General features: G+C 29.7%; 1 protein-coding gene across 3 annotated transcripts in view; it reads right to left on the bottom strand.

Moving 5' to 3' along the window:
* Nucleotides 1–13059, bottom strand: part of Pli (E3 ubiquitin-protein ligase pellino) — a 270152-nt gene that overhangs the window by 19109 nt on the left and 237984 nt on the right. For all 3 annotated transcript variants that reach the window (XM_075367385.1, XM_075367387.1, XM_075367386.1), the window contains 3 exons: nucleotides 12010–12139; nucleotides 9573–9674; nucleotides 4991–5185 (listed from right to left, as the gene is read on the bottom strand). In XM_075367385.1, coding sequence (XP_075223500.1) covers nucleotides 4991–5185; nucleotides 9573–9674; nucleotides 12010–12139 — 427 coding nt within the window. The remainder of the gene's footprint in view (nucleotides 1–4990; nucleotides 5186–9572; nucleotides 9675–12009; nucleotides 12140–13059) is intronic.

Raw genomic sequence — 13059 nt, 5'->3', positions numbered from 1 at the left:
CTGCAGTGTAAATGTAAACGTACTGGTAAACATGTAGTGGAACAGACTCAGGTTGACCACTCCTGAGACATCTGGTTAATTAAATCCCCCAACCACCAAATGTTTAAATTTCCCGTTTTATTGGCTCACCAATTATAAACTAAAATTGTAGTTACAAAACATCATCTTTTTTCTGTAATTTATGGTCAACACTATAGCCATTAGTTACAATAATTATCTACAATAAAAAAAAATATCCTATTCAAGACTTTTTTTTTCATAAAAACAAAAAATCAACTTCAGGCATATTTATCTAATTAATATAAACTTTATTGTATAATCAATCATAAATATGACTAGTGCACAAGAACTAGTACGTTCAAATAACATCATTATGCTACAAAGCTACTTTTATAAAAACAGAAACTGCTCAATTTGCAGATAACAAACTCTGTTTTATTTAATAAAAATAAAAATAATAAGCTCATATTCAATACGTTGAGAGCTACTCATAAAATTATTACGACTCAGTGTAACATAATCTTATTCAGACAACTTGTTTATACATATTGAAATATATACTTCAAATCTTACCTAAACATATGCTATTTTATTAATATTACATTTTTTTGCTCGCTTAAAATTAACTATTTACTTGAGGAAAACAATTTAAAAATATTACACAAAAAATAGATGTCTATTAACACTAAAAATAGGTTTTTCTGACATGTTTCTATTATTTAAATTTTTTAAAGTAATTATCAATCTATTCTTACACCCCGTTTAAATTTGCAATATTCTTTACACATTCAATTTCTTCATTCATTTTAATATAATATAAAAAAACCAAAAAAACTGGTGATTAGTCAGGGGGACACAAAAAAACCAGAACTTCAGAAAAATGCAACAAATAAATTTATTGTCAGAAACCTAACCTTTAGAATTAAAAAATATAAAATTATCAAAATACCTTATATCAGTTTTTTGAAAATTACATCAAGTAGACTCTTGCAGACCACACTCTTAAGGTATCCCACAAGAAAAAATCACAAACTGACAAATCTGGTGATCTTGGAGACCAGGAAACATCACCAAACCTTGAGGTGACATAGTTACCAAACCATTTTCGCACAGCTGCTACTGACTTCCTTGCAATGTACAATGCCACACAATCATGTTGAAACCGGACTTTGTGCTGGTGTGGGAAATTGTTCAATGCAGGTGAATATACCGATCCGAAGTGACAGTCATGATACATTCATTTTCAAAAAAGTATGGTCTAATGACCCCATGTGACAAAACTGACACCATACCATTACCTTGCTGCTGTGTAAAAAGCATTCATGAACTTCATTAGGGTTGCTGTCAGCTCAGTATTGATAGTTTTGTTCATGTAACCTGTGAGATGGAAATCTGCCTCATATGACGTCCACAGATTGCTCTAGCACAATCTTCTTGTTTACAAATTGAACACCATGGGCTCTGTATGACTGAAACGCATACAGTCTCAATATTGTATGGAGTACAACTACTTGATTGTCCTGTCAGCTTCTTTTTCAGAACCGATCCAGGCTTTCAAAGTTTTTAATCCACTTTTTTATCGGGTGTTTTGATGCAACATGCCCTAAATTGTAATGCCATCAGAAATCCCTCTGTGGACCTCCCAAACTATTGTTGGTTTTGTAAAACATTTTTATGGTGAAAGCACGCTATTGACCGTTCCACTGCTACATGATGAATGAGTGGCAAGGTAGCTTCTGCATAAAGCAGTGAACCAGTTGATTCACTGTGTGTACGACTGCTACTATACATTTTAAAAGTTCCTGTTTTTTATGTCATATATATATATATATATAATATACTAGAATCCCCATTACAGCTTTGCCTGTACTATACGGTTACTTGCATTTCCTGTAGCAGTCAGGGGATATTTAGCTGGTCATAGCTCACTTTGTTCACATTCCCATCTCGCCAGAGGGCTCTGTCCCTTGAAGCCCGCTGTGTTTATTAAATTTATGCTTGTGAGAATAATAATGATAAATAAAAATTATGTCCAATTTTACAAAAAAATATAAAAGTAATAGTTTGGCCAGTCCAGGACCCAAAACTTTGAGTGATCTAAAAATGTGGGTTTCAAAACAGTTGTCATCTATCTTAAAAATATTAATTATAACTGGTTACCCATACTTCGTAGGGGTAAAAATGTTGTGTTTTGCCCGGTTCTTAGCATTACCCGACAAACACTACTAGGAGGTGAATATACTTCATTTCTTTTTTTTTTAATTATTTAATCGCTTTTATTTTATGTTTTTTAGTCAAGTAGCAGAAGGTGGGTGGGGCCAGTCGCATCCCTTAAAAAACTGAAATTCAAGAAAACCCGAAAATGGTTTTTAAATAATTATCTGAAGAGTAGTTTCAAGCCCAAATTGAGTGAATATTTATCTTCTTTAATATAGTCAAAAATAAGGAAGAGATTTGCAATCATTGTTCAAAATTACCTCTTCCCTTTCAAGGCTGAATTTAATAACATCTAGAAATTGTTTTTAAAGTTATTTACATGAACATTACACACACCTAAAATCAAAGTTGATATCTACTTTTGTTACCCAGAAATTAAAAAGAAAAAGATTCCAGATTTCACAAAAAATTCAAAATCAATTTTAACCCTTTAACTCAGAATTTCAAAAGATCTAGAAATTACGTTTTAGATATTCACATGAAGACTAGAGACAACAGAAATCAAGTGAAATTTGTTACAGAGAAATTAAAAGAAATAATAAATTTCATTCTTATACCATTCTAACCCTTTAAACTCAGAATTACAAAAAAATATTTCTTAGTGTTCATTTACACCAGAAGAACATATATACAAATTTTCATCAATTTATCTTCAATAGATTTTACTGGGTGTTGAGTCAGTCATGACAAGTTATATATACTTAAGTTTATATACTGGGGTAAATCATTATTATCCGCAATGAAGTTATAAATTTTATTGCAATACAAATAGGAAACTTACATGTACGTCATTTTTCAACATAGTTCCCTTGCATTTCAACGCACTTGGTCCATCGTTGCACAAGCTTCCTGATGCCCTCATAAAAGAGGGTTTTCGGTTGAGCTGCGAGCCAGGAATGCACTGCTTCTTTCACTGTTTTGTCCGAGGTAAATCGACAGCCCCTTAATGCCTCTTTGAGTGGACCAAACAAGTGGTAGTCAGAAGGGGCAAGATCAGAACTATACGGAGGATGAGCCAGTAATTTGAAGTTGAGTTTCAGGAGCGTTTCAGCAGTGTAGGCAGCAGTATGTGAACGGGCATTGTCGTGCAACAACACAACACCTTTTGACAGCAGTCCTCGGTGTTTGCTTCGAATTGCAGGCTTCAGCTTGGCAATAAACATCTCACTGTAATGGGCACTGTTTATTGTCGTGACCCTTTCCTCACAATGTTCCAGTACTGGGCTTTGCGAGTCCCAAAAAACCGTAAGCATCAGTTTTCCTGCGGATGGTTGGGTCTTGAATCTTTTTTTTTGCAGGGCGAATTTGATGTTTCCATTCCATACTCTGCCGTTTACTCTCCCTGCTCGTAGTGATGGATCCATGTTTCGTGTCACCAGTGATGATTCTGTCTAAGATGTCCGGTTCGATACCATAGCGATCCAAATGTTTTTGCCAGACGTCCAAGCACATTTGTTTATGCAACTGTGTGAGTTGTTTTGGGACCCATCTTGCACAGAGTTTATGAAACGCAGGTCTGTTGTGGATGATTTCATAGGCACCATGACTAATTTACAGACGATGTGCCACTTCATCAATAGTTACTCGTCTGTCTAAGAAAATGCATGTCACGTGCATGCTCAATGTTTTCCTCATTTGTGGCGGAAAACAGTCGTTCGGCTCCTTGGTCGTGCGTTAACACTTGTGCGACCATTTTTTAATTTTTCGATCAACTCGTAGGTACTCCGTTGTGACAACACACTGTTCCCGTACTGTGCTGAAAGTCTTCGATGAATTTCGGCCCCTGATACACCTTCCGACCACAAAAAACGGATCACTGAACGTTGCTCTTCTTTGGTGCAAACAGAAAGCGGAATAGCCATGATTAACAGCAGCACAACGATAATGGAACTAACCTAGCAGCATCAAACCTGCACAGACTTAATAACAATTAAACCATGCATGCATCATCTATGCAACACGACAGTACTACCAACATAAACAAAAATATAACTAAATTGCAGATTATAATTGTCTTACCCTCGTATATAAAAACCACCAAAAGATGGTAAGTTTAACTTGTCTAATTACTGTGTTTTGGTGGTTTATATTTCCTACAATGTTAAATACAAATCTATTTATATTTCTATAAGTGTTTATTATATATATATATATATATATATATATATATATCCAAGAAATGTTTGAAGACTTGTGAATTGTGTATGTAGTATAATTTGTACTTTAAAAAATTTATATAATAAAAACATATCACAAAAAAACACATTTATAAGCAATATCAATAATAATAATAATAATAATAATAATAACAATCAAAAATATAATATAATATTACTTATATACCAGGTAAATCATTAAAATATTTTTTACAAAATAAAAAAGTTATTAACAAACTTGAACTTTGTGGAATTTATCAAATCAAATGTTAATGACTATGATGTTATATATTAAGAAAAACCATCTAGTCATTCATAAAAAGGTTTTCGGAGCACTATAACAATGACAGAAAAGGAAATATTACATTTTCAAATATTGCTGAACATCTAACAGTTGGTGGTTTGTTATTTACAATTGTTTTAAATTATTTTATCTGATACAGTGGTAATATAATATATATATATATATATATATATATATATATATATATATAATATATGTATATACATACATAAAACAAAGTTAGAAATTAAACACAAGATGAAATTTACAAATCTTTTAATTATACTAATGGAAAAATTCAAATCTAATTACTTTAATTATCGGCTATACTTACACCTAGAAATATATTACAAGAAGAATCGAAACCAGCAGCATAAATACGAGCTATTCTGGGATTAGATCTATCAGCAAGAATACGACATGCAAAACGTGATATCGTACTAGCCAGTACTTTGTTCTCTGCACTTTTGTCACCTGGCACTGTATCCATTACAACAAAATCTATAGGGCTTTCCGACGACCTACCGATCTGAAAAAGATATATCAAAAAACAAATTATTCATAAGAAAACAACATTCTTTTTAAACAAACATTTAGCATTATAAAATTCAGTAAAATAACAACAAAAATGACATTAAAATAAGTAAAAACACAGCGGCCTTTCAAATACCATAAATCAGTTGATCAAAGATGCTTCCTAAAATAATTTTTATTCAAAACGTAAACTTTTAATAGCATTCTGAGGTTGTTGTAACAAAGTACTTAATAAACTTCAAGTGTTGAATGTAACATTTTTTACTGATCAAAAACAGAAGTCTTAACAGCAAAACAGAAGAGATCGGATTATTACATACATGACTATATATATATATATATGATTATTCATACATTATATTCATCCAGTACTACTCTATAGCCCGATTGTTTACACATTATTCATGTTTTAAAATAACAAAATAAATTTCTTTGTGAAATATATAATTCCAAAGAATTTGTAACAATGAAAAATTTGTAGATTATGTGTGGGAGGAGACTTCCTCCTCCCTCCGTATAGAGGTATTTTTAATTTTTACTTTTTATTTTATTAGACATTTGGTTTTTCTTTCTTCCTTTGTTAATAATAATTCTTCAGTTATCTACTGATAATTACCTGTTTCAATAACTGAAATGATTTGTACTTTAAATTTTTTCAAGTCTTTAGAGTTTTCTTTATTTTAACATTGAAAATTCTACAGGATGCAATTCAATAAACTGAATCCTTCACCTTATATATATATATATATATATATATATATCAGATAATAAAATAGGGTGTTTTATGATGCCAATTAATAAAATTTATTCTGTTTTTTCTTTTTTGACATGGTAATTATTTATTACAATTCTTTCTTTAAACTATTATGATTATTTTTGTAATTTTTTTATACTTTATATATATATATTTATATACACATGAGGATCTACCATCTTAATATGAAGAAGAATGTTAAGTCTAAGGCCTAGCCAAACCCCTGAACATTTTAATTTTAACAGATCCTTTAGACTATCATCTATCATCCTTCATACTTATCATCGACAATCTTACTGCTGATGGATTCAAATAAACATAGCCTGGAACATCAAAACATAGGTATAACAACTGAAAGAGAGTACCACTCAATAAACAACAAGCCTTGAATCATAAAACCTTCATGACTCAAGAATCATAGATTCAAAACGCCATAAAAATCGATAAAAACACTTCCTTCCCAATAAGGAACCTTGCATTCCAGCTCAATAAAATCTGTAACCTAATCCTTTTTGAGGCAAACATTTTGTCTCTGGATAGTGTGAACACTTATATGAGGGATCACTCAGATAGCAGGGAATATTATGTGGAGGAGCTGCCTCTTTTAAGATTTCTAATTACTCTTTTATTAGGAATAAATTACAATTAAGTCACTACTTGCTGAGACGTCTAAGAAGTAATAAGAACATCGGTCATAAGGAAAACCTAAGATTAAAGTCCCCAACCCAATCAAATCAAAAACTTACCGTACAAAGAATTACTGTTTTGTGATTTTCTAGTTTTACCACTGGCAAAAAAAACAAACATTTTCTTTTAAAAAACTAATAACTGGTATAGCAGCATTTTTTTATCATGAAAACGAAATGGCTTGAGACGTTGTTCATGAATATTAATTTCTATAATATAAATGCAAGAAAGAAATGTAGTGATTAATTTAATTTATTCTAAATTCTGAATTCATTCTAAATTAATAATTTTAAGTTAAATGCAATTTTTAAGGCACCTACCAGTAAATAATAATGAGATAGTAATAAAAAGAATAATGAGTAAGATGAAACTATTAAATCAAAAATATAACCACACACATATTATAACTGAAGTAATACTGGATTGTGATATTTAATTACAATTCATCAGAGAAAAACTTGAAAATATTCTTCTTACGAGTAATGGAAGAAATTAAATATTTCAGTTAAGCAGAAATAAAAACATCAACTCATACGATCCAGACATATAGAATAACGATATAAATTGCTATGAGGAATATCTCTAAACTAAAGATCGCTGTGAAATTTCTCTCCTTAAGGTTGGCGAACTTGTGTCATTCATGGCCACACTAGTAGTGTACACATTGCATTGTATCATATTGTTGCGTTATAGTATTTTTGAAGTGTGAGTTATTATCTAATAAAATGAATAGGAAAATCGATGTTGTCACCGACTGTGAAACAAGTGGAATCATACATTTTTTAAACCATCAAAGCATTAAGCCGGCTGAAATTCATAGGCAGTTGGTTGCTGTATATGATGATAATGAAAGAAATAAAAGAAGATAAAAGATAATGAAGATAAAAGATAAAAATAAATAAATAAAGATAAAGAAAAATAATGAAAGAAACGTTCAAAAATGGTATGATTTAGAAATAACAGAATTAATGTGTACAATGAAGAACATTCAGGGAGGTCCTCAACAATCACAGAGGTCTTGTTTAAACGCGTTGATGAAATCATAAACGATCATTGCTCAACGATTTTCAACCTGACTCTTCTTTTTCCTAATCTTTCAAGAGCTGATATCAGTCGCATTGTTCATGACCATTTAGGCTTCAGAAAGGTTTGTGCACGTTGGGTACCATACATCTTAACAGAAGGTCACAAAAAAATCCAAATGGTATCTCCTTTGGAATTTTTTATGCACTATACAGAAAAAGGTGGTGAGTTCCTTAATTTAATTGTTACCGGTGATGAGACATGGATTTTGTATTACACACCAGAGAGAAAACGGCAGTCAAGTGAATGGTGTCATCCTCAAACAACAACCAGACCAACAAAAGTCAAAGCCATTTGGACACAAACTGATGGCCACAATCTTTTGGGATCGGTTTGGCATACTGCTGATTGATTTCATACCATGTGCAATGACTATAAATGGAGAAGATTACTGCTAAAATCTACATAAGTTACAGTGTGCCATTCAAAATTGGTAACGTAAGCAGCTGACTAACAGCCTCGTCCTGCTGCACAATAATGCACACCCACACGCTGCAGGTCCAACACATGATTTATGAGGACATTTGGATGGGAAATTTATGATCACCCACCATACAGTCCAGACTTAGCTCCTTCTGATTACCATTTGTTTGGGAAATTAAAAGAATTTTTGAGTGGTAAGCAATTCGCGTTGACGATCTACTTAAAAATGCTGTTAATCAGTGGCTAAATGGACTGGCAGAAGAAGAATACAATGAGGGTATATTGAAGCTGGTGTATCACTATGATAAATGTCTTAATTCATGTGCGATTATATAGAGAAGTTGTATAAGGTATGTTGTTTAAGAGAAATAAAAAATATTTATAAAATTTTCAGAATAATTTTTTTTTAAATGAAATGGTCTTTATTTTAGAGATAATCTCTTGTACAATACAATTTTAGCAAAAATATCCTAATATAAACATGTATTTTTTTCATCAAAAATTATAAATACGTTGAAAAGCTCTTCAAGAACTAAATTAAGCGCTTAAAAAATATGTTCCAACAAATAATATAATAAATAAAATCTAGCAATTTTTAAAAACAATTAGTGTAATAAATAAGTTCTAACTACAAAGTGAATAAAAAATCGATCTAAAAAAAAAGATGATGTAAATAGACAGCGGATTTTTAATTAATATTAGTTAAACTAAAGATAATTTGGCATAATTTATATCACATTTAGAAACACTTATTTTTCCCACAGATAAAGAAAATGGTTAACTCTTTATCTAAAGGATGTGAAACATAAACATTTTGACAAATATTTTTATATATTTAAAAAGAATACATACTTTTCAATGAACCATAAAATGGCATCGACCATGTTTCATGGTGTGGAACTTACTATATCTGAAAATTTTTTATGCAAAAGGTGGCTGGCAAAACAACTGGATAATAAAAATAATAGAGTAATAAGTCATTGAACAGTATGTACTCTTTTTAAATATATAAAAATATTTTAAATAATACATAATTGGAAAATATCAATTTACTAACACAAACAAAAACAACGAAAACTATAATTCTGCTGCAGAACCTGAGTGGAACAATTTCAGGGACCACAAAAGGTAAATGAAAAGAACCTAAAAAAATTTACCTTAGTGTCAAAAAAAGGTGAAGACTGTGAGACCTGAACCCATCCTAAATACAAACTCTGTCAGAAGAAGGGAGAGTTTATATTAATGCTATTGAATAATTCTATTGTAACAATGTTGACCTCACAATATTCCAGTGAACATTTTTTTAAGAGATCACTCATAAAGTAATTTATTGTTTGAATCGAAAGAAATAAAATCTATGTTTTAGATGCTGATCGCAACAGAGGTTTTTCTCATAACAGTATTAAAAATTAAAGAATATATACTCATCAAGTACCTGAAACATATCTGTCTCCTCATCAGGCATATATTCAACGATAATTGCCTGTGTTCTTGACAATGTATACGAGATGGAATGTTGACTAGAGTCGAGTATTGCCTGAAAAATGTAAACACTGTATTAAAATTTTGGAAAAGTAACCCATCTCAAAAAAAATATTTTAAAAAAATGTATGTTTTTCTAGACATATTTTTATTTTATTGATCCAAACGGCCATGTAAAGAGGGAAAAAAGGCTGACGTCTGATAAATCTATTTGTTTGCATCTGACTATTAAATATAATTATGCTTTAACCAAACTTGGTTACAAAAAAAAAATTAAAGTAATACAACTGTTTAAATTAAAAATGTTTTTAATTTATTGCTTATTATTATTATTATTGCTTTTTTATTGGTTACAATAAATAACTTAAAGATTGTAAGAACTTTTTAAGTGGAAGAATATTGTTTTACTGACTATAATGCCCTTGGAGAAATGCATTTACATGCATTTAATATGCAAGATGAGATGAATAAAATGATAGATTTTCCAGTAGGATGAAGTCGCCATCAGAGTTTGCTACAATTTAGAAGGCATTAATAAAACCATATATTATAACATGAATAAAAGCAACTATAAAATTAACAATAAAAAACTAAATATCAATCAATGTTCAAACATTTAGATAAAATAACTATATTAAACATTAATCCTGTATTGAAATTGTGATAATGTAATCTTGATGCTGGAATACAATAAAGATTCCAATAATTTATATCCACTGATTTGCATACATTTATTACAAAGCACTTTTCTACAAAAATACTTTATAATTTCTAAGCTACTATTCACAGTTTACCAATTTACTAGTTCCAGTGTAAACAATTAAGTTTACAATTGTCTTATTTTTCTGAACACAATCCCAGATTAGACAACATCTCAAAAATTCTGTTGTAATTCAAATGATTAATTACATAACGTCCTAACATCCAAAAAATTCTACTATACTCGACATACTGGCTCTGGTAAGGTATTAATGTAATAACATTATTGGCCTCCAAACAATTCTGTACTATTTGAATAAAAGACATATGACTAAATCATTCAAACAGTGCATATGTATAAAATACTAATAGGAAGATAGACTATTGTTTATTCAAAATATTCATTCTTAGCACTTTTTTTGCTATTTTGAAAGAAAAAATGTTTGCATGAGAAAAACTTTTTATATAAGACATAGTAGTATTCAAGAGAGATAGACAATCAGCCTTACTAATATTTAGCCTCCAATAAGCACGATCTCGGGGAATTTCAGATTTTTTGCAGAGAAACATTTTAATTATTTAAGAATAAATAAAAGAAAATAATAAGTAATTTAATTGTTTAGCGATTAATTAATCTATACAAGACACACAGATTATAAATACAAACTAATTCTTACATAATAGTAATAATATTTATTATTTTATTTTGTACAAAAAGAAAAACCCAGATTGATTGATTTTTTATTTATGTATACAGTAACCTGACAAGACAAACTGCACTACTTTTTCCAGATAAAATGACAACACTAGTTCTAAATCGTGCTACAGAAAGAAATAAGTCTCGTAAAAATTAGAAGTCAGAGAAGTTTATTTCTTAAATGTTACTGTACAAAACTAACTACCAAAATTATTGCAATAAATAAAATCTTTATTTATCATGTATAACAAATTTATACATAAGTGGCAAGTAAGTGGGTATTATTTTCTATTAATATGCCTACATATATGTAGTAAAATGATTTTACAGCAATCTGGTACTAAAGTGTATACACTGAAAAACAGAATAAAACAAGTTACATGTACAACAATAAAAAGATTGTGCTAAGAGAAATAACAAAAAATACTATGTAATGAATAATTAAAATTAGAAAGACTGAATGATGTTGAAAGTCATCGCATACAAAAATTATGTAGTTGTCTACTACAAGATCTGTTAGTGATGTCAGATTCATAGAAAGAATTTATTTCTGTAAACAACTATCGTTGTCAGTCGGGATTACAACATAATAATAGTCATACGGGTAGATAACACTGATGAACTACTATAAGCCTTAGGAAATTTACAGCCAGTAGAAACTGAATGTTACCTTTTTACATGTTCATTTGTAATCATAAAATAAACTATACTAAATATTTTTCACTACTTACAGTAAGTTTACAACCACTCATGGTTTATGACTCCTGACATCAAACGCTTCCTTTCATAATAATCCGACATAATCTTGCAACCCACATGCACATGTCAATAGTTTAACAATTTGTCCTTTGATTCAATTTCAACAAGTTTTCATATGACAAATAGATAAAATTTTTCTCAGGTAAATCAATTTATTCTTTAATGAACAAAATTCACATTCCTATAGTATAAAAATACATTAATCTTTGAATACAAATACTGTATATCTAAATACCTTGGATGAATGAGGCGTCTTGACAACATAATGTTTGGACCTCTTGACACCATTCGGTGTACTTCTTTTGTAAAGGACAAATTTACTTCTTCTACGTCCTCTATCTCCAGGTGGTATAAAACCATTATAACTGTAAAACAATGATAAAATTAATTAAAACTTTCATATATATAGTAACAATTTCATTCTTCTCAAAATAAATTATATTTTTAAAATCATCATAATTTCATGAAACGGGACATGCATAAAACACAATCATTAATTTACAAATTGCATTAAAAATATATACGCACTCTTTAACCGTATGTTCTAGGAAAACCAATTATACTGAAAGTTAACAAAAGTTTACAATGATGGTAAGAAAAAACTATATTACAAATCTAGAAAATAAATATTTTGTAAGAATGAATTTTATTTTTTGAAAAGAAAAGTACTGGGATTGTTTTTGTAACTCCATAACTTACAGAAAAATGTTAAAATTTTAGTACCTACTTTTATACAACAAAAGAAGCTATTTATGTGTAATAAAAATACTAGATTATTACATCAACAAGGAAGAAAAATGAATATCAAATTTATATCGTTTTAAATATTTTAAGTAGCTTTTCAGTAAAATCAGGTCACATATTATATTAAAACGATGTATTCAACAACAGGATTATTAATGGTTTTAAAGGAATATATTAAACACATAGTAGTATAATCAGGTAACAAATGCAACACAGCGTAATATTAATTCAACTCTTTCATAACAAGATGGTCACTATGAAAGACTTTGAATACTAAGATTTATTTTTTGAAAGCATGAAAGCCTTTAATGTATATTAGTATAATAAAAATCACAAATAAAGAATAGAGAACAGAAGTAAACAAGAAACAGTAAAACATCTTTTCACATGGAAATTAAGTAGATTTGTAAAATTATTTTCCGACTCCTACCTGATATATTTAAAGCTCCTACCATACTACCACAGCTCCTATTATATTACCACATTAGAAAAGGCAAAAACGTGAGGTTTTTTTTACTTTCTTGTATGAAGTAAAGGAAGT

Source organism: Lycorma delicatula, chromosome 5 (assembly GCF_047948215.1).
Source record: "Lycorma delicatula isolate Av1 chromosome 5, ASM4794821v1, whole genome shotgun sequence".
Taxonomy (NCBI): Eukaryota; Metazoa; Arthropoda; class Insecta; order Hemiptera; family Fulgoridae; genus Lycorma; species Lycorma delicatula.
The sequence above is the reverse complement of the archived record's forward strand: the minus strand, read 5'-3'. Positions and strand labels throughout refer to the sequence as shown.